General features: G+C 36.4%; 1 protein-coding gene across 1 annotated transcript in view; it reads right to left on the bottom strand.

Annotated features, from left to right (window-relative positions):
• The window catches only part of CFTR (CF transmembrane conductance regulator), a 178606-nt gene that overhangs the window by 52755 nt on the left and 101780 nt on the right, over positions 1-24071 (bottom strand). The window contains exons 12-17 of the mRNA XM_056118608.1: positions 16418-16512; positions 13600-13686; positions 10702-11428; positions 9300-9428; positions 2286-2323; positions 1594-1841 (exon numbers count right to left, since the gene is read on the bottom strand). Of these exons, the coding sequence (XP_055974583.1) occupies positions 1594-1841; positions 2286-2323; positions 9300-9428; positions 10702-11428; positions 13600-13686; positions 16418-16512 (1324 nt within the window). The remainder of the gene's footprint in view (positions 1-1593; positions 1842-2285; positions 2324-9299; positions 9429-10701; positions 11429-13599; positions 13687-16417; positions 16513-24071) is intronic.

Genomic DNA, 24071 nt, shown 5'->3' on the forward strand with positions numbered 1-24071 from the left:
CATCATCTCTTACCTTCTCTAGCAATATGTTCTTTAGCACATATGATTAAATATGCTTGTGCATTTTACCAGAATTAAGCCAATATTAAGAGAAAAATTCTCTATGAAACTAATACTATTTAAAAAATGAAAATTCACTTGGTAAAAAATATTTATGAATTTTATTATACTTCAAATGATAATATCTAAATAGGCATTCACACTTTCACCCATTCAGCATACTGTACTGAGTACTTATTTATGATTACGAGAGTAATATGAGGACGTCTAGGTCTAATATCAAGCTTATTCACTTATTTATATTCACCCTATCTGAAAGCAAAAAGAGTAATTGCTTGATAGATCGAAGTAGGGATAAAATAGGGGGAACTTCATTAACCTTGGGTTCTTAAATGTGAATAGACATAATGGAATTGATTAGTTTCAAAGCATTTTTTAACCTGTTATTAGTTTTTGGTCTCTTTACTTCACTACTGATACTTTTTTGACTTTATTTTATTATTTTTTATTTATTTATTTATTGCTTTTTGGGTCACACCCAGCAATGCTCAGGGGTTACTCCTGGCTTTACACTCAGGAATTACTCCTAGCTGTGCTTGGGGGACCATATGGGATGCCAGGGATTGAATCCGGGTTGGCCGCATGAAGGCAAACGCCCTACCCTCTGTGCTATTGCTCCAGCCCCTTGACTTTATTTTTTATTGTGGTTTTATTTTTTATTCTGTGGCTTTTTTGTTTTTATTGCATATTAACTTTAAATACTTATAACAAATAAGTTATAAGTTTATTACAAATAGGTTATAATCAATACTTTATAACAAGTTGTAAGTATTTAAAGCAAATAATGTAATAATTTTATGCAAACATTATAAAAATATTTTCAATAAGTCAACACATCCATCAACTCAAATTTACCTTTTTAGTGAGAAATTTCAAGTTTCACTCAGAAAATTTCAATTACACAATACATTCTTATCAAGTATAGTCACTCTATACCTTAGATGCCTAGTTCTTATTCATCATTTTCAACTGAAATTTTGTACTTTCCTAACAGCCTCTACTTAGTGTCAAAAAATACACAACAACTTATAAAATATATTTGGGACACCACTAGCCTCCCCTAAACAAACAAAAAAAACTAGAATGAATGAATATATATATATGATTATCTTAGAACAGTTCCATAAAGCTATTTTATTCCATCAAAAGTCTGTATCACTAATAGACTTTCATATATATATATTTTTTAATCACTTTGAATCTTCTCTTTTTTAAGTAAGCCTATGGACCAAAACAAAAATATACTAGTAAGGGACTAGAACAAAATATATGACCCAGAAGAGTCTGCTTTAGTTGCTATGATTGCATCAGCATAACATTCTAATGAGCCAACTATTCTAATTAGGCAATAAAGAAAGAGAAGAAGTTAAATATACAATGAACTATAACAAGCAAGAGGTGCGCTAGTAAGTTGTGAAGAGATTCAACAAAAACAATAAGCAAAAGTCCCCACAACTACCAGAAAACCAGCTAACCCACTGGTCCTGCTGATGGGGCCATGAGTCTCCTTTGGCATCTATTGGAAGTCAGTACCTGCTTTCAGTGCGTTGAGGGTTGACATAGGTGCATGAAGAACAGAATGCAGCATTTTGTGGTGTAATATTTTTGACACTGTGATCAGAGTGTGTACCAGTGGCAGACCTCTAAAAATCCCCAGAGCAAGCAAAGTGTCAGCGACTCCCACATAAATGTAAAAAATATAATATGCACTGGTCTCAGTGATGATCACGGCATGGGTGCTATTTGGAATCTCAGTACTATTTCCTTTGTCTGGAGGTTTGCTGCAAAAAAAAGTGAAAATTGTCATTCTGTAACCAAAGTTATTAAATTTTCAGTACATGGTAACAGAACTGAATTTGAGTCTTCAGAAACATGATCTATTTTACCAACTGAGCTTATGTCTTTCACAACAATCAGCGTTGGAATAGGTTTCTGTACCATTTGAAACAGAGCAAATGTATCTTTATTAAATTCTTAGAATATTAAGTATGTAATGTTGTTTTAAATATTATCACATTATAGGGAAACTAAACATATTTAGTCCTTTAGAAATTGACAAGGCTGCAGGAACCATGATGCTCATAATTTTAAATGAAAATAATTTGACTTTCCTCTATTATAAAACTGTGGAGGAACTGAAGTATAGCAGATATTACAATATTAAATGAGATTCAGATAACAAATACAAAGAAAATGAAACCCACAACAGAAGTTGGAATACTCACCTTTCAAATAGCTTGACTACAACCAGAGACAGAGCCACCTGAAATAAAACAATACCTAGATGATCTTTTTCAACATCTTACTTATCCACCCATGTCCATCTTTAACTCTACTATGGCCAGCATCCAAATATACCAATTTTTACTTTTCTTAGCTTTGTTTCCCTAAGTATATTAGCTGTAATAATTGTTTTAGGAACTATTATTTGCTTTGAGAACATATTAAACTAATGGAATTCATTAGTTCATACTGACTTAAATACTCTTATTTCTCAATGAACCCTGGAAGTATGTGATTTTCACTCAAACAACATTTATCCTATGATTTGCACAGAAAATCTAACAGCATAGTTAATACTTAAACTTTAAAACATTTTTTAGGGCCTAGAGCGATAGCACAGCGGGTAGGGAGTTTGCCTTGCACACATCTGACCCAGGTTCGATTCTCAGCATCCCATATGCTCCCCTGTGCACTGCGGGGTGTGACCCAAGGGGGACAAAAACCCTTTTTTTACAAAAATATTAATCTCTTACTAGTGGCAGGTACTTTATCTGAATGTTTAATATCAATAATGTCATTTATTGTGCAATGATTAAAAAGGGTTCCGGGGCCGAGATCTCCAAGCCGACTCGGATTTGGGCTGAGCATCCTCCACCCAGATCTTCCAAATTCCAGTAGGCGGGGGTCACACCCACCAACTGGCCCCCTGGCGCCGTGTAATCCCATCAACGGCCAAGACTCAGAAACTATAAAAACCAGCTCCCGGAACCGCGCGGCCGCGCGACATCCTATTATGACATCTTATTATCTCATTCCTACTTTGGACAAACTGGCAGGCTACCGAATGTAGCCTGCCCACACGGCAGAGTCTGGCAAACTCCCCGTGTCGTACCCAATATGCCAAATACCAGTAACAATGATGGGTCTCATTCTCCTAAAGAGCCTTGAATATAATCTCAGGGCTAGGATGAAGGAGACATTACTGGGGCCTGCTCAAGGCAATCGACGATTAACAGGATGATTTGTGATTTCTTTGTTTTGTGTGATTACAAAGGGATAATATCTCTGTAACCAGTGACTGAAAAGAAAAAGTAAAATCAGTTAAATTTTTTAGCACTAAAAGCTTACAGTTTTTTAATATAAATACATTCAGGTTAAATTGTGCATCACTGGTACTTAAATTATCTTGGACATTCTTGAAGTGCAGACATATTGTTGAGGAACAAATCTCCTATACTATAGAATAAGAAAAAACTTTTTAAAACAAATGTGCTTTCTGTAATTTCTTTGATATTTAAGTGATCTATATGTTGTTCTATTTCAATTTAAAATTTTGTTTTTCTAGACCCTGTAGAATAATAATCCTTTGTTGATACAACAATGTCTGTAATGTTATGTAATGTTAAATGTCTGTAATGTCTGTAATGTTATGTAATGTAATGTTAAAACAAATGTGCTTTCTGTAATTTCTTTGATATTTAAGTGATCTACATGTTGTTCTATTTCAATTTAAAATTTTGTTTTTCTAGACCCTATAGAATAATAATCCTTTGTTGATACAACAATGTCTGTAATATAAGAAATGGAACAATAACCAAAGTTTACAAAAACGGTGGTCAGTGTGATATTAAATTAAATTATTGCCTACTTCTTGTATAGGAAACTACTCATGCATAGAAGTTTTGGAGATTCTATTTCAAATTGCTCTCATTAACTGGAACAAAAGCATTTATAAGGTCTGACATAACATATTTAACAAAGATATTTTGGATATACAGCAACAACTGAATAAACATGTCCTATCATCTCATTTCCAAGCATTTTGAAGTTATATTGTTCATGCAGTTTATAATAGTATGCACTAGGTAATTAAAAAGTAAAAGCAAAACGATACTTATTTTTCAATTTTTAAGTATTTTAAACATCATTCAATACCATATAGAAAACAGTATGGTTTGTATCATCACTTTCCAACAGAAAATTCAGAGTAATAGAAATATTCTTTTTTTTTCTTTTTTGGTTACACCCAGCAATGCTCAGGGGTTACTACTGGCTTTCCACTCAGAAATTACTCCTGGCAGTGCTTGGGTGACCATATGGGATGCCAGGGATCGAACCTGGGTCAGCTGCGTGCAAGGCACTATGCTAAGGCTCCAGCACCAATATTCTTTTTCTATACTGTCTATACTGCTACAAACTACATGTGACACTGTATATACAGCACATAGAATCATGCCTGGAATATTGTAGAAACTCAATGTGTTGATGAGGAGATAGCTGAATGAATGACAGGTAATAAAAGTAAACAATAAAAGTGACACCTTGGTATGAATTCATGCAGATAGTTTTAGAGTTTCATAAGCCCTCACTAAGACAAATGTGTCCTAAAACTTAGACCTATGAAATAAAACTTCTTTAGAAGCATCAGTAACAATCAGTAGCCATAGTATTATTATGGGAGTATATTATATGCTCATTTTACTGATTAAGTAAAACCACCTTAAGATTTCTCACTAACAAACAGAAGGGAAACTATATATATATATATATATTTTTTTTTTTTTGCTTTTTGGGTCACACCTGGCGATGCAAAGGGGTTACTCCTGGCTCTGCGCTCAGGAATCACCCATGGCAGTGCTCAGGGGACCATATGGGATGCTGGGAATCGAACCTGTGTTGGTCGCGTGCAAGGCAAACGCCCTACCCGCTGTGCCATCACTCCAGCCCCGGGAAACTATTTTTTTAATTGACAAAGAAGCTATGTAACAGATATCTTAAATATCACAAGATAAAAGCACTAAACATGAGTTTTTATACTCATTAAAAACCCTCTGGTTCTTATAAAAAGGAACCAACCAAGAAACTGTTATCTAAAATCCCCCAGTGCAATCAATGATATACAGTCACACAGAAGCACTGGAAAGCCCAACATAGTTAGAGAAATTTCATCGCCTATATCCATGGTACTGATATCTAAGAATTTACAGAAGAAATGTATTTGTATTGGGAAAAATGGTACATGGAAACAGTATAGGGAAATGCATCAGGAAAAATGGTATTAGGGAATAGGCTTAGGGGAAAGTGGTGGGAGGGAAACTGGAGACAACGGTGGTGGGAAATGTACACTGGTGAAGGATGGGTGTTGGAACACTTTATGACTGAAACCCAACTAGCTTTGTAACTCTATTTCATGGGGATTCAACAATTTTTAAATTTTTTTTAAAACAACAAAAGGAAAGAGGGAATAAAAAAGGCTCTGCAAATTTTAATTCAAAGAAGGCAAGAGTATTGTGAGTTTCAGAGACTGAATTGTTCAACACTATACTGTGAACACAATGAAAATAATTGCTATTTTTCTTTCACCAACTTCTTCTAATTCAAGTTCTAAAGACCTTTTAATTAGTAATGCCTCCAGAATACTGCTCAAGAAAAATCTTGCAATTGATTACATTATTTCCTATCTAGAAATGACATACTAATTGTTTTGTCCATTAAGAGAAGCTTTTGCGCTAATTGTGAGAGAACAACTACAGCATGTGGTTTAGTTTTACAGCATTACCATCCTCTATATTAACTTAATTTCTTGCTTGAAGACAAAGAACCTGTCTTCTTGGTTCAGTAAGTTAATAATACTGTACCAATCTAAGTCAGCTCAATGCTCATAATTAACCACTAATTAATAAATTAATGGCACATCATTTGAAAGGTGCATTATTTTCAAAAAAATCAATAGAGCTTCCTGGGACAAATATTCTGCAAATTTACATAAATCATCAACACATTACAAGAAGCATTTTTTTCTTACTAAGCTCAGTAAGTGGAAAAACAATCAAGCAATGTGATCTTTCAAGCAGAGAATCAAATGATTAAAATTATAAAGGGCTGTTTTGAAATTAAAAGTGATACAGGACTAGGTTTTGTTCAAATTAGTGTTGGCAGATATTAATGAGGTAAATTAAAATGTATTTTAATGGGTCATCAAAATCTGGGTGAAATATCGAAATCTGTATTTTAATTAATATGCAAAAAATAATAAAACTTTTTTAATTTCATTACATCACTATTATGAACTTTAACTCAAAATATCTTTACCCTAATTTCTTTAAGAAAGATGAGAATAGCAACTATTATAGTTCATTAGATGCCACAAAAGTGACCCATAATGTTGGCACTATTACAATATTCATATTGCCAGTTAGAATACAGAGGCTCAGAACTTAAATAACTTGTTGATGTACAGTGTTAATAAGGAAAAAGGAGGTACCAGAGCAATAGTACAGCAAGAGAGCATTTGTTTTGCACGCAGCTGACCCAGGTTCAATCCCCAGCATCCCATATGGTCCCCTGTGCAGCACCAGGAGTAATTCCTGAGTCCAGAGCTAGGAGTAACCCCTGAGCATTGCAGGGTGTGATCCAACCCCTCACCTCCCACCAAAAAAAAAGAAAAAAAGAGAACTTGGATTGATACCAGTTTCACTCTATAGTTGCACTATGCTATATTGCATCTTGCATCAAGCCTTTAATGAAGCCTTCATCTCGTATCCTATTAATCTAAAACAGTAGGTAAAAGAAGAAATATTCTGGTGGAGCATGTGGTGCTGGAATGCTTTATGCATAAAAACCATGCCATTAATAGCTTTGCAAACTATGGTGCCTAAAAAAATAATTTAAAAGAGAGCCATTACCAGAATTCAAAGATAAGTGGAAATGGTCATTTAAAAGTGAAGTCATATACATGTGTAAGTTTGTTCTATATCTTTGGATTTTTAACACCATCATACTTGGTTAGGAAGAAATGGTGATATTTTATATAGGCTTCTTAATCAGTTTAGAAATCTTGATCAAGCAGGCCGGAGAAATAGTACAGGGGGTAAAGCACTTGCTTTGCACATAGCCAACCTAGGTTTGATCCCCAGCATCCCATAATATACCCCAAGCACTGCCAGGAGTATTTCCTGAGCATCACTGGGGTGGTCCAAAACAAAAAACAATGAAAGAAAAAAAGGAAGGAAGGAAGGAAGGAAGGAAGGAAGGAAGGAAGGAAGGAAGGAAGGAATCTTCTTTAAGTTTACTAATGGGGAGCCATGTAATAGTATATTTGTAATAGTATATTTGGTTATCAATAGTATATTGATATAGGACATACGCAGGGGAATCCTATGGAATAAATATCTAGAGCATTCATTAACACTCATGAACTAAGTTGAGCCTATACGTCTGTTTTGTTGTCCCCGTGTAGTGTTCTTTAACGTCTTTTACCAAATTGATTACTCACATTTTTTTAAATGGGAAAATTTAGAGGCTGTTGTTTTGGCTCAGAGCTAAAATCCATGCTCCGCATGCCTGAGACATGGGTTCAAATTCCAGCATCAAAAGACAAAATGAATAATAAACACAAGACATTTTTACAGAAAAATCAGGTTTTCTAGTGTGTCTTGGCAAATAAAAAGATTTAGCAAAACTGATCCCAAATTCTGTCATTGCAAGTTCATGGTTGGTGCCACGTTGCTGTGCCTCTTTTGAACAAAGGGACTATATATGTTCCCCATTCAACCTCATAGCAACCATCACTGGCATTCTCTGCCAGTCTCCTTTGGCATTTATAGGGCTGCTCCTGAGGTAGAGACAAGGCTCCCCTACCTTCAAACTTCAGGAAACTCTTAGTTTGTTAAGGAACTGAACTTGAGGCCCACGTTGTCATTTGCACATGCACCACACCTCTTTATATCCTGCTGATATAAAGCCCACAGATAGGGTACAGCAAAATGTCCAGTGTTGGTGATGAAGGCAAAAAATTTCTGCAAGCAATTGGCTTTAGTTCTCTGAAGTAGATGACTAAAAACAATAAATTATTAGTATGTATTTGTGAGGAAATAGTCTCTTAAAGGTGGTAATTCATAGCTCTGCATGTTAATAATGCAAGATACATGTAGTTAAATTTCATCAAACTCAAGTAAGTTTAAATTTTGTACAAAGTAATTTTGTGTTGAATTTCAATCTATGTAAAGGCATCTGAATTTGAGCTTTTAAATCTCGACATAAAAACTCACTAAATATTTAAGTATACTTGTTATGCTATTATGAAATACCAACAAAAAATAGGTAAAGGTAAGGTAAAGGCCCTCCCGTTGATCGTCGATTTGCTCGAGCAGGCCCAGTAACGTCTCCATTGGAGACTTTGTTGTTACTGTGTCTGGCATTTCGAATACTCTCGGTAGCTTGCCGGGCTCTCCGAGAGGGGCAGAGGAATCGAACTCGGGTCGGCCATGTTGGCTGCGTGTAAGGCGAACGCCCTACCGCTGTGCTATTGCTCCAGCCCAGCGGTAGGGCGTTCGCCTTACAAGTGGCCAACATGGCCGACCCGAGTTCGATTCCTCCGCCCCTCTCGGAGAGCCCGGCAAGCTACCGAGAGTATTCGATATGCCAGACACAGTAACAACAAAGTCTCCAATGGAGACGTTACTGGGCCCGCTCGAGCAAACCAACAAAAAATACCAAGATTTATTATTATATAAAATTAAATATATGAAAAACTAAGCATTCCATTGAAATTTAAATTATATATCCATATGCATGAATATCAAGATATGTATGCCATATTATTTTCTGAGGGACAGAGGGAACTGAGCTATTTAGTTTATTTTAATGTAGCACTGTAACACTGTAGCACTGCACTGTAGCACTGCTCTCCTGTTGTTCATCAATTTGCTGGAGCAGGCACCAGTGACATCTCCATTGTGAAACTTATTACTGTTTCTGACATATCGAATACGCCACAGGGAGCTTGCCAGGCTTTGCTGTGTGGGCAGGATACTCTTGGTAGCTTGCCAGGCTCTCCGAGAGGGATGGAAGAATCAAACTGGGTCGACCATGTGCAAGGCAAGTGCCCTACCGTCTGTGCTATAGCTCCAGCCCTATTTTAATGTGGCACATCAAAAACAATTTCAGCATTACTTTCAAATTATTCTTACTTTAACATTAAATCTCAGCAATAGTTTACCATAAAACATTCTTACCTCAGCCAGAAAAATAACTAAACACCAAACTAGCACAAAAATTAAATTCTTATGAGCAGTAACATATCGAAGGTATGTGTTCCACGTGGTCACTGTTGGCATCTTGTCCACATCATCAAAAAAGCACTCCTAAAAATAATCACAGATATTGCAATGAGACAATATATACAATACAGTATCCTAACACTGGCGTGGTTTTATTTTGAATGTGTTGAAATAAAGAAATGCTATTTGAATCAAAATGTATTTTAACAAATATAAACCATTCTATGTGGAATGACATGTTATCAATCCAATAGCTAGCATAATACCCACTGAAGCAATGTAACTTTTTAAAAAATTATAAAGATCTAATTCCTCAAACTGTATAAGCATGTCATTGATCACGGTCATGGTCCTCCCGTTGTTCATCGATTTGCTCGAGCAGACCCAGTAACGCCTCTATCATGAGACCTGCTGTTACTGTGTTTAGCATACCGAATACATCACGGGTAGCTTGCCAGGCTAGATACTCTCGGTAGCTTGCCGGGCTCCCCGAGAGGGGCGGAGGAATTGAACTCGGGTCGGCCATGTTGGCCGCTTGTAAGGCAAACGCCCTACCGCTGTGCTATCGCTCCAGCCCAGGTCATTGATAATATAGGCTATTATTCTTTGACAAGTTTACCATTTTTAATGCTTAATAGTCTCATATCATTTGTTAAATGTATGGTACTATAAAATCTGGGCATTGCCAGAACTCTTCTTGATTTAACTCATTTCTTTGGACAGGCCAATAGAGTTTGGAATTTTGTATGGCTCACAGGCACTGTCAGGAATGGTATTAGTGGCCCCTGAGTACAACAGAATTGAGTACAACAAGCCTTGTGTAGGGCTACATTTTGTGAGCCCTGTGTAGAGCTGGTTTTTGTAATATTGAGAGACTCCATGCTAATTACATACCTCAAATAAGGTCATCTCTAAAGAAATACTTGTCTGTATGAGCTGGCCTATCTTAGTCTCTACATAAATGAATTTATTGCTTATGTGTATATTTATTTAAACACCTCTTCACACATAGGTTTTAAGATGATTCTACAACTATGCTTTCTAATGTTTAATAATGACTATCAATAGTCTAGTAAAGAATCTAAGATGAAAACAATTATCAAAGAAAATAATTTAAAAAAAAGAATCTAAGATGTCACTCGCTTTGCACATTTTATGGGTAGAGATATGTTCAGCTCAAAGAGAAATAGCTGTTCTCTCACAGTTTCAAATTGTTTAAGTGAAGTTTAGGACTTTAGATTTTCAGACTCTTAAGATATACATCATCCTAAACCCCAACTGTACATCGTGTTATATACAATACATCACTTTCTACTCGATTGCATATGAGCAAACCACACTAATAATTTAAACATACCTTCAAATCTTCCTCATTGATTTCTTCACTTATTTCCAAGATGCTGTCTTGAGATAACCTTCTTGAGTATATATCCATTTCGGTGAAGTTCCCCTGAGGGGCCAGGGACATTTTTCGAGCAGATGCTGTTGCCCTTCGGTAAATGTTTGAACCTTGGTTCACTGAGGAATGCGTCATCAAATTCAGAACAGACTGCCTCCGGCAGCCCTGGAAAGTGGGACCAGTGTGGATGACATTGCTCCGAGGAAGGATGGCCTCCCCCCGCTCAGAATCTGGAATCAGGGACAGTCTTCTTTCTAAGGACTCCTCAGAGTCTTCTTCAATACCATTCATTTGTATTGGTGTCTTTTGAGCAATCGAAAACTTGCGTATAGAGTTGATTGGATTGAGAAGAGAGTTCTTTCTTTTTTCACCAAACTCTCCCGTCTGTTTAAAAGATTGCTTTCTGGCTTCATTCCAGGAGACAGCAGCATCCCCTTCCAACGAGAAACGCCGTAAAGTCTCCGTTAGGATGGAATTTCTTCTTTCTGCACTAAACTGATCAAAAGAATCATATCCCATGAGCTTTGAGCTGAAGTCTGGCCGTAGATTTTGTAGTTCAGAAAATGTTCCATAAAAATAGCTGCTCCCTTCATGTAAAATTAATATTTTGTCGGCTTTCTTTAAATGCTCCATTTTAGAAGTGACCAAAATCCTAGTTTTGTTAGCCATCAATTTACAGACACAGCTTTAAGAATATAAAAAGATATAAATAAGGTATCAATTTTATAAAGACATTTCTATGCAAGTTAATATTCTATATACACACATTTCACTACTGAATTCTCATATAAAACTTCCATCATGCCATCCTTTGTTATACTTAAACAAACACAAAACAAACACTGTCCTCCCGTTGTTCATCAATCTGCTCGAGTGGGCCCAGTAACGTCTCCATTGGAGACTCGTTTTACTATGTTTGGCATACCAAATACGTCACAGGTAGCTTGCCAGGCTCTGCCTCATGGGCAAGATACTATCAGTAGCTTGCCGGGCTCTCTGAGAGGGGCAGAGGAATCGAACCCGGCTCAGCCGGGCTGGCTGCGCACAAGGCAAATGCCCTACTACTATGCTATCGCTCAATCATTCTAAAATTAAAGATTCAGGAATAATTCATTTGGTGTCTCTTGAACTATTACAGCAAGAAATATTTTACTAATGATTACTATAGCATGACACATTATAAAGTTGAGTGTTAACAAACAAAACGAATTAAATGTCTGATATTAAATAAGTGTTTGACTTTGAGCAAGAAGTTTACCCCCTGGAAACTAACTGATTTATTCATCTAGAAACTAAGAGAATTGTCAGATGACTTTTAGGATTTCAGGAGATGAGGTCTGTATTTCATGTCTCCTAAAAGGTCAAAACTTTTTTTCCCTGTAATTTTCTATTAATTTCCTTTTACATTTAAACTGCCAAATAGCAGATCTGAGAACTGGATAATAAATTTGAGTCTCCACTAAGAACATTTGCCTCTAGTTTTTTAAGTAGCTTAGCCTCTGGTGTAGAAGTGTAAGGTAAAGGTAAAGGTAAAGGCCCTCCCATTGATCATCGATTTGCTCGAGTGGGCCCAATAACGTCTCCATTGGAGACTTTGTTGTTACTGTGTTTGGCATATCGAATACGTCACGGGGAGCTTGCCAGGCTCTGCCATGCGGGCAAGATACTCTCGGTAGCTTGCCAGGCTCTCTGAGAGGGGCGGAGGAATCGAACTCGGGTCGGCCATGTTGGCTGCGTGCAAGGCAAACGCCCTACCGCTGTGCTATTGCTCCAACCCACCCTGAACGTACCCGATCTCATCTGATCTCGGAAGCTAAGCAGGGTCGGACCTGGTTAGTGTAGAAGTGAATCCTGACTAAATTCATCTAAGGGAGATAAAATTTACATTTCTTTGTTTTGGGGGTATGGCCATAGAGCAGTGCTCAGGCGACTTCCTGTTCTATACTCCTGTCCTATGCTCAGGATGGTGCTCGGGGGACCATAAGGTACCAGGAAGCAAACCTATATCTCCTTCATGCAAAGACTATATACTCAGTTCTTTGAGTTATTTTTCTTGCCCCTCATATTGCACTAAAGTCAAAGCCATTATATATTGTGTTAAAATAGACATCATTCTAGTTTACACTCTATCATATTAAAATAGTTAGCAATGTTTATATAGGTAGGAGGTTACTTATCACTGTGCCAGAATTATGTAAACAGTACCTGAACATTAAATTTAACTGAATTTTTGGAAAAGTGCTTCTAGGAATAATGTGGCCATCTTATATGCACCTACATCTATATTCCTATTACTTAAAATGTTTATTGTCTTACTGAACTATTTCATAGTGCATATAAAATATTATAAAAATTTTAAATAGAGTCATTTAGCTACCTCTTTCTTTTATGAACTTTATGTACATTATGTACATTGAGTCCTAACTAGAATTCCAAAGAAATAAAAATTCCAAGATTGAGGAAAAGGTTCTGAATAAGGTATTGAAGTAGATGAGATAAACATTCATTCACATAAAAATATTCAGCATGGGTATTAGCAATTTAGCAGAGAGGAAAAGTGCTAAACACATAAATCAAAACTTTAAGCTTCATATTAATTTAAAACAATAGAAGATATTCCATAAACTAGTAACACTATAAAACTTCTTAGTGTAATTCATTAAATGATGCAATTTAGCATAAGGGAAATTATACTAAACCTGGCCTCTGAAGAAAAGATAACATTTGACTATGTTTATGTTACATTTTGCCATAACGAACATCAATGGTGGACTTATTTTTCAATGGGTAATAGGAGGTCTGTTGTGGCATAACCATTCTTCCTTATATTTTTGCTTGTGCATTCAAAGGACATACCTTTCAAATATTTCTTTTTCTGTTAAAACATCAAGGTAACCAAAAGGAGAGTCCAACAGGTACAGATCAGCATCTTTGTATACTGCTCTAAAAAAAAGAAAAAAAATAAATTTCCTTACTATTTTCCATGTCATGTAGTGAGGATTATTTTGACTGATGACCTAAAAAATAATTTGGCAGTGCTCAGGACTAACTCCTGGCTCTGCACTCATGGATCACTCCTGATGGGTTTGGGAGACCCTGTGAAATGCCATGGATTGAATTCCAGTCAGCCACATGCCAGGTAAGCACCCCAACCAATGTACAATTGCTCCTGCTTGATGTCACTGATTAATTTTATGGCATTTTATACTCTCTAAAAATTGCTGAAGTAAATGTGTCACAAACTAGAAAATTTTAAGTTGAACCACATAAAAAATTTATGTTCTTTAAAAATTTTCTTTTTTAAAATAGTATATTTTTAAAGCTCTGGTGGTAATACAATGGTAAAAATTAGACAGTTTTATAAAGGCTTCTTTCAAAGACTTTTTATTTTGGTGGTGAAATTTTAGACACAGTAAATAAATTGCTGCACTTACAGGAACTATCTTTTTTCAATGTTTTATAGTGTTGATTGTTACTAAGAGCTTGATGAATGCAACTGTGACTTTACATTGGTCCTGACAGGCTCGGTCTATTCCATGCACATAAAAATTTCAAATAAAAAAGATGAATAATTAAAAATAAAATTCACATTTGTTTAATTTTAACTAACTTTCAAAAATATTTTCTCTAACCCTACTACACAGGATTAGGTATATTTATATATAAAACATTGTGTTTAATCAGCATGCTTAATAGAATAAAAAATGAGGAAAATTCTGAATAAAAAGTGAAAAATCTTTCTCAGTATAAATAACTGTTGGAGAAATCATGCAATGGCTAGATAAAAGAAATCTCAAGAAATGTACCCCAACGGTCTTTCTTTGCTCTACTTTATTTCAATGTCTCCCTACTTCACATTTGTGACCACAGATTTGTAAGAGATTAGAAATGATATATTCATAGTCAAAAATAACAATTGGCACTTTCCAATCAGTACAACAATATTCTTTAAAGTAGTAACTCTTCCCATGGGATTCCGCTCTAGGGTGGGCCATCCTGCTGAGAGAGGATCTGTCCTTGGAGTGGCTTTCCCTGAGGGAAAGAGTTCTACCCCTATTGATTGTGACCACACCTATGTGTAATTATTAACCCAATCCCTCATGCTTTGGGATTTAACTGTACTGTAAGAGTGGGCTGGGGGATCAGAAGGAAGAGAAAGAAGGATCAGAATCCAGACTCCAGAGAAGGAGGATGAAGGGGGATGGAGAAGGAAAATGAAGTAGCATGGGGGAGGAAGAAGCGGAGGCAGAGGCAGGGAAGAGAGACTGGTGTGAATGGAGAGAGGATTGGAATAAACTGTGACTAAGACCAAAAAATGTAGTAACTCTTAACTTGTCTATGTGAACTTTACAATAAAACCATATCTTAATCTAGTAAAAAAAATAAAAAAATAAAACTCAATTCTTTGTAGAGTATTTAAAATTCCTAAATTTGAAGTGGATAAAGTAATATAGATATCAATTTGGCTCACAGAAAAAATTATCAGCTTCTGTTTATTTACAAGTCATTATCATGCCTGTAAATTATTCACTGTGCATTTCATTATCCAAAGCTCAAGTCACAGCTTAATATGGAATCAAGTGGAACTGGTTCAAAATGGAATGCAGAGTGATATGGGGATTAAGTAAAATTAAGTGTATATGAATACACTACACACACACACACACACACACACACACACACACACACACACAGCCTTAGAATAGTATCAGGTAATAAGGAAGTCTAGTGACTTTCCTGTCTCAGAGGAAGTAGGGAAAGCAACCAAAATATTAACGAGTCAATGTAATTTCTTGTTAACAAATTTAGCAATACAGTAAAAAGATTTTCATTTAAATAATATTGAATGAATGTATGTTATCCCATATAATGAAGTATTTTTAAAATAAAGGTTAAAGTTTAGAGTTTTCCCTTGGCATAAATGAATTCTATGTACTTCTCTTTGCTCAAAATGCAGAGATTAAGAAGGCCATCCTACACAAGAGCCATCCTTACCATCCAAAGAGATAGATGTTCTTATCCCATTTGTTTTCTCTAAAGCTTACAAACTGTGAGATAAGTCATTTTCCTTTTTTTAACAATGATTTTTAAATTACATTAGTTTTTTGACATGTTTTCTGAACCAAGAAGAATACTCAGAATCAATCATAAAGGGAGTCTGTGTATTATTGAATAGAGTGAATTTCATGATTAACATAGTGAAAATATACAGGTGCCACAGAAACAATACAGTTGGCAGGTCACTAGTCTTGCATGTAGCTGATCTGGGTCAATCACTTCCACCCAATATGATCCCCCATACCTACCAGGAGTTATACCTAAGCAAAAAGCCAGGGATAAGCCCTGAGCACAATCTGGTGTGACCCCCCAAAAGCAACATAAATGAATAAGTAGTAAAAATTTACACCTTCTCTTCTCTCAGAGTACACACAATACCAAATCCCAGAGTTTTTTGCCTGTGGCAAGTCACGTCATGAGGCAACGCATAAGGCAAATATACATATACCAAAATAAGCATCTGCTTTTTGGAAAAGAAAAATGTTGTTGAAGATAGGAAAAATCCATTTAGGTATTTGTCTAACTCTAAATAAGAAAGAAACAGAAAAACAAATACTTTTACTTTTAAAATGCATTATTTTTGTAGCAAACGCTCACTGAGCAATCAGATATTCACCTTGCTAAAGAAATTCTGGCTCGTTGACCTCCACTCAAGGTGATTCCACCTTCTCCAAGAACTATGTTGTCTTTCTCAGCAAATTTGGAGATATCCTATTATCACAAATAGAAAAAGGCTATGTCAGTATGTTATTGCATAATTTTTAAAGACACATTATAAGGGGCTGGAGCAATAATACACATTTGCCTTGCACACGGCTGACCTGGGTTTGATTTCCAGCATCCCATATGGTCCCCCAAGTACCGCCAGGAGTAATTCCTGAGTGCAGAATCAGGAATAACTCCTGCGTATCACTGGGTCTGACTCCCCCCAAAATAAGACATATTATAGGGAGACCCCTATAAATGTAATCGCATATCAAGTTATTGCTGTCATCATGGCTCAAATTTTGTAAAAGGTTATATTGTTTCATACTAATTTCAATTGATCAAAACATTGCTAAAATTTTGGACATACAGTTGTCTTTAATCTCTAGAATGTGATTTGTAATCATAAAATAATATTTGGAAAATATAAATAAGTAAAGCATATGCAAACTTACAGGACTTTAATATATATTTAATATATATAGTCAATAGACCCATTTCACAAAACCCAATACTATTATAACTAGCTCAATCTATAGTAGACTTTTTTCCTTTTTATATCAAGTCTTTCTAAGAAATATCCATAATTATACTAAGTGAAATAGAAAATGAAGATAATTAGCAGAGGTTTACATTAATATAAGGTAAAAGGTAAAGATAAAGGCCCTCCCGTTGATCGTCGATTTGCTCGAGCGGGCCCAGTAACATCTCCATTGGAGACTTTGTTGTTACTGTGTCTGGCATATCAAATACTCTTGGTAGCTTGCCGGGCTCTCCGAGAGGGATGGAGGAATCGAACTCGGGTCGGCCATGTTGGCCGCTTGTAAGGCGAACGCCCTACTGCTATGCTATCAGCACATAAACTTACTTACATTAATATGTGGGATATAAATTACTAAAGCAAACAGATAGAAAGAAACAACAAAACTAATTCTTCACCTCAGTGATAACTATGATGGTTATCTAAGGGAAAGAGAAGGGAGTGATAGGAAGAGGAGAGGAGTGTCTTAAATGGTGAGATGGCATTGGAACTTCAGTGGAAGGGGTGGTGACAATTCCACACATAATGTGGCACAAAGCTTACCTCTCGGAATTCCATAATATTGTAAGCCAATGTTAAATCAATACAAATTAAAACAGTAAAAAAGAAACCCCTCCAGTGAATAAGTCTACTAAAAGGAATTTTTAAAATACTATTCAGACCAATATCCAAGTATACTCATTCCGTATCCACAGACAAGGTCACTCATTCTCATTTCACATTTCTAACCCAGTCAATGCAGTTTTCTTCCTCATCCACTTTTTCTTCCTATGTACTCATGGGTCCACTCTGCCTCTTATGTCACCTCCCTTCCACAAGTGTCATATCATCCTTTCTCATAGCTAATGATTGAATTTTGCTATAATAATAACAATGCTGTCTCCCAAAAAGATTAAAATTTATCAGAAACAGCCTGGACTTTCTATCATTGTAAATCCAATTTAGAAGATCAGCCAATGAATTTTACCAATAATAGAATATATATAATTTTATAGTGGAATATATATATAATTTTACAGAGAGTGGAAGTATGCATGAAATAGATGAAAAATGCTAGACTTCCTGGAACAGATGAGTTTTAGCTCTAGACTTGAAGAATATGAAGAATCAAACAGTATACTTAGAGTTCGAAGCATTTTAGTTTTAACATTGGGAGCGCCCACAGGGAGTTTAGGTTTATTGAGTTACTCCCACCACAGTGCTCCCGAGGCACACCCAATTCCATTGGGGTACTCCCGATCCTCTGTGTTTATCTTTAACCTCTCCTTGGTGCTCTTTTTTTCCCCTATTAATCACATATATACCCAAATCAGACCCTGTAATTTAAGGGCTCTGGACTTCGTATATGTAAGTGAAATATTGTTTTTCTCTTGCCTTTATGTCCTTTGCATAGTTTATTTTAGAGCAATGTCCTTTTTTGTATAGACACAGGAAGACAATTAATGCTATGGTTTTGTAACATGGGAGTAAACATACTCCAAATAATATTTACTCGTGGGTGTCCATCATATTTATTTGAGTTGCCCTTAGTTCCTAACCTCAGTTGCCCTTAGTTCCTAACACCCCAAAACAGGGGTCCCGCCGAGGGACATGGATGTATCCAGCGCAAACTGTAATCTACCCTGCTATCAAAAACGGACAGGCTAAACTCCACAAGAAACATAATTTAAGAGTATGGCCATGAAACAAACTCTGACATGACCCAACAAAGAAGTGACTAAATAAGGACCCTTCTGGGATTAGCACCAACTAATCTGGCCTGAGGACTATTGTCTGGGATATATAGCAAGATGTTCCCAGGAAGAGCCACCCTTTAAGCTTAATATATCTCCTACTGTGTTCAAACAAAATGATTAGACATATTATTAAGAATTAGTGGGGCTGGAGCGATAGCACAACGAGCAGGGCATTTGCCTTGCATGAGGCTGACATGGCCAACCAGAGTTCGATTCCTCTGCCCCTTTCAGAGAGCCCGGCAAGCTACCAAGAGTCTCTCACCTGCACAGCAAAGCCTGGCAAGCTATCCGTGACATATTCTATATGCCAAACATAGTAACAAGTCTCACAATGTTACTGGGCATGCTTGAGCAAATCAATGAACAGTGGGGGGACAGTGCACAGTACAGTGCACTTAGTGGATTACTAGCAAAAGAAGGAGAAAGCAATACACTCTTAGATGGAATTCCATCCTTTGGTTGATCTCCTAGTAGGAGTATAACGTGCTGGAGCCCCTAGATGAGATTCTGTCCTTTAATGAATCCCCTAGAACTTCCCCTGAAGGAAGGGCTGTACATCTGTTCATCATTTCTGATAACATTCAGCCATATCTATGTAATTACTACCCCCAACCCTACATGATTTCTGTATAATTAATACTGTGAGATTTGAATAAACAGTTACTGATTATCAACCAGACTGCGGTCCCTATTTCTTTGTCTATAATTAACTGATCAAGGAGTCAGTGATCAGCCCTGAACATGCCAGGGGACCTCCAGTACACTGCGGCACCATCATCTTCAGAAAAGTGACACTTCCTTTCCCTCTCACCACTCTCCTTCCATTGTACCCCATTTCTAGATTGTTCCTTTTTCCTTAATAATCCAGAAACCATTACCATTTTTATTTATCTATTGCCAACATTATCTACATTTAATCAAACTTGCTGTTTGTGTTTCTGTTATCTACAATATGAGAGTTAAGTGGAAATTTATACACAAAATTCTAAGCTCAAAAAGCCTGTAAATTAATAATATTTCCATAATCTACAGGTTTTTCCTCCATGCTAGAAGTATAACTTCCTTATGAAAACCATTTGGTCTGCCTCGATGAAATAAAGCAAATAAGCAATTACCACTAATTTACCTAGAAAAGAATTTTAGTATTCCCAGACCTCCAAAATAGCCTAGTTAATCATACCAGGACACATCACACCTCAACTAGTACTAACATATAATAAAATGAGGAATGATAGTATAAATACTCAGCCTCTATCAAATAGTGCCAGCAATGTTGGTAGTGCCAGTTTTGCTGCTTATTGGTCCATGAATGCACTGCCTTTGTATTGACTACTACCAAATAAGCCCTGGATTATCATTTAGCATTTCACCTTTATCATATACGTGCACATCTCTTTAGATTTCTTTCAATTATTTCAGTAAACACAGGTACACGGCACTAATGTCAGTTTTCCACTAAAAGTGTAATGGGAACTTACAAAAGATAAGTTGTGCTGAAACCATCTGAGTCACTGCACTCATGGAATTGCTGCTGGCAACACTCCTTACCCAGGGACCCAAGTCCTGTGATCAAAATTGCTGACATGTTGGTAGGAAACAATGGGGGTTGGGGGTGGTCTAGAGACCCCACTTACATTAGTTGGAGAAATATCTCATAAAGAGCCCATTAACACCAGGTGAGAAGGAACTTTTGTTGTTATGTAAACGTGACAGCAAGCACTCATTGCTTTTTTGTTGGACTATACTATCTATTCAACCCTGAACCAAGCCACATACCTAGAATTCCATCCAAATAACAAAGACAACACATAAATTCCACACCTTAAAGTTTAAAATCTTCAGCCCTATTAAAGGGACACACTTCCAGAAACTTGTTGGAAATGTTTTACAGACTATTCTTTATAGCACATTTTTTCTATTGTTTTAGAGAAAACAGAAAGGTATTGCATTTATTCTCTGCTGTACCATGATTTCCTTTCTCCATCCCATTATCTTCTAGAAACAAAAAATTTTAAAAGAAAATAACTACCTCATATAAGTAAGGCAGGTTTTCTTAAAGAAGAAAATTTACTTACACAATATTAAAAACACAAAAATTGCTGAAATATTTTGGCACTTTTCTCTTTTCGAATTTGAACTCAACATTGTGCTACATCCGTTAAAAATTTTACCTTTTAAAATTTAGAAGTATGAGTTTGTGATTACTACATTTAGGAAATGAATCATATCTTTAGAGGCCCAGAGTTAGCATACAATAAAGATTTGTATAATTTAGAAAGAAAGAGGGAATAGAAGAAGAGTAATCAGACATTAAGCTTCAAACAAAAGGAGCAAACAAGAATAGGAACTGATGAAGGATACTGTAAAGAAATAAAGGAAATAGGAAAAGAAATAATTGTCAGAAAGAAGTTGAAACATACACAGGAAAAAAGGAAGAAAACATTTGGCAGTAAAAATGAGACAAGGAAATTTAAGGGGAAGACAATAAATTATAGTCCAAACTTTAGTAAATATCACTATTAATTTTAAATATCCAAAGAATATAATTTACTAAATTATTTTCTTAATACAGAATAAATAAGATGCTATTTTAGTCAAATTTCTCTTTTAGGACATAATAATACTTATACTTCAAATAAGCCAAAAAAGTAGGAGGAAAAGTGGGATAAAATATCTCTTCGTCCTTCTTATGAGTATAGAGTGAAACAAAATATTCCAGAAAGAATTCAGAAGATTCTCAAGTGAATTCAAGCTTTGTTCAGACTGAATGAATCGGCATCAAATTTCTTTAGAAAAGCAAAAACAAGAGCAGAATTAGTACACACTTTTTGATTTATCCTTCCCATTAGTTGAGTTCGTCTCTCCAGGAAAAAAATCCAGCATCATCCATACCTTCCAGGGATCAGACTCTAAAGGGGAGTGACTCAAATTATTGCTCTGAATCCATCAAGAATTTGAAGCCTTTCTTTAACAAAAGTCAACACCAAAAACTAAGTTTTAATTCTTTTAACTTTGAAAATGTCATTACATGTGATCAGTAAAAGCAGGAACTTGATCATTTCTTTTACATAAGACTAATCAGAATGCAAAAGAAAGGAACAAATGCTTATGAAGAAATGGTTATTATTTTTTATTCTGTTAAACACTTTACCCTCCCTAGGCCAGGAAAAGTTTTTTTCCTCTAGGGCCTAATAGCTTTCTAAAACTGTTGACTAATCTGATTTATCATTTAGACTGACAACTCTGAAACCCAATAAACCATTGCCCGGCCCCGAAGTTTGCATGAAATTTCACACTCTTACATAAGCAGTTTCTTCATCTTTTTGTCAATATGAAGAAGCTACAAAGGACACCCAAGTAGCCCTTACAGATTTAAGAGGGTGAAATCTCTAGGGGGCCAAATATGTAGGCTGATAGATGAGGCCCCTGGTAATGAGTTTGGAGAAATAATAAAATTTAAGAATACATTGCCAGCCAGGACTGAAATAGCCCAAAGGCATGAAGGACACATCCCCATAGAGATGCAAAGCCTGAGCTGAGCTCTTTACAGAAACCAAGAAACCACCCAGAGAAGGGTGGGGCCCCCTCAGTAAAAGAGAAGCTACAGAGAATATAAAAATGGTTGGTATGAAAACCTGAAGACTTTCTTTGTGAAGACTTTCTGTATGAAGAAAGGTGAATGCATATAAAGAACTCCAGGCCAACAAAATTTGGAGAAATTGTACATAACCTTCTTCCTAACACCATTCTCTGCCCTTTCTGCTTAGAAGCGCTGGTACACTCTTCAACACATGATTCCTTAGATGCTCTCATATTTTTCAAAATTTCTTTCAATAAAAACTGTTTTGTTTGAAAAGAAGAAAGAAAGAAATCCTGGTCTGAGGCTGGCCAAGTAAAGAAAGAAAAAAATACTGTCAGAAATTAAGAGATTCGAGGAAGAAATTGATGGTTTCCCAGTACTGTGTTTCTTCATCTGTTTTAATGAGAACCATAGATTCCTCTGGTCCTTTAGTTTCAGAGCAGTGTAACTTTTTTCCTGCATACTAATTTTATTTTGTTGAGACACCATAGTTTATAACTATGGTTATATGTAATGAAATCCTTATAGTTGCATAGCACTACATCAAGCGATAGAACTTTTCAGCTTAGAAAATTATGACTGTGTCACTGGGAAGCTCCGTGTCACAGCAGTGAGTACTGGTCTTACTCTTTTTCTTTTTTCTGAGAAATACAATGCTGTTTATTCCAGAGAAAATACTGTTTGAGGAATAATTAAAAACACATAAAGTCATTGGACTTTATTCTGTCTCTTGACTTGGACCATTAGGCTGTTACTCTTTCTTTCTTTTTTTTTTTTAATTTTTATAAGTGTACCATGAGGTACAGTTGTAGACTTACAAATTTTGTGCTTGGGTTTCAATTATACAATGATCAAATACCAATCCCTCCACCAGTGCCCATTTCCCACCACCACAGATCCCAGTATCCCTCCCATCCCCCATCCCCCATCCCACCCTGCCTCTGTGGCAGGGTATTCCCTTTTGTTCTCTCTCTCCTTTTGGGTGTTGTGGTTTGCAAAAGAGGCATTGGGTGGCAATCACGTTCGGTCTATAGTCTACTTTCAGTATGCATCTCTCATCCGGGGAGGATCCTCACAACACCCTTCATTTGGTGTTCCCTTCTCTATCTGAGCTGCCTTTTCCCCTAGCATGTGTGGCTGGCCTCCAAGCACAGCGGTAGAGCATTTGCCTTGCACGCAGCCAACATGGCCAACCCGAGTTCGATTCCTCCGCCCCTCTCGGAGAGCACTGCAAGCTACCAAGAGTATCTCGCCCGCACAGCAGAGCCTGGCAAGCTCCCTGTGACGTATTCGATATGACAAACACAGTAACAACAAAGTCTCCAATGGAGACGTTACTGGGCCCGCTCGAGCAAATTGACAAACAACAGGAGGGCCTCCAAGCCATGGAGCAAAATTCCTGGTACTAATCTCGGCCATTCTTGGGTGTTAGTCTCCTATTCTGTTACTTTATGTTCCCCAGATGAATGCAATCTTTCTATGTCTATCCCTCTCTTTCTGACTCATTTCACTTAACATGATACTTTCCATGTAGTACCACTTGTATGTAAATTTCATGGCTTCATCTTTTCTAACAGCTACATAGTACTCCATTGTGTAAATGTACCAAAGTTTCTTTAACCAGTCATCTGTTCTCAGGCACTCAGGTTTTTTCCAGATTCTGGCTATTGTATAGAGTACTGCAATGAACAAACAAGTGCAGATGTCA

This window comes from Sorex fumeus, unplaced genomic scaffold (genome assembly GCF_029834395.1).
Source record: "Sorex fumeus unplaced genomic scaffold, SorFum_2.1 ptg000037l, whole genome shotgun sequence".
NCBI classification, from domain to species: Eukaryota; Metazoa; Chordata; class Mammalia; order Eulipotyphla; family Soricidae; genus Sorex; species Sorex fumeus.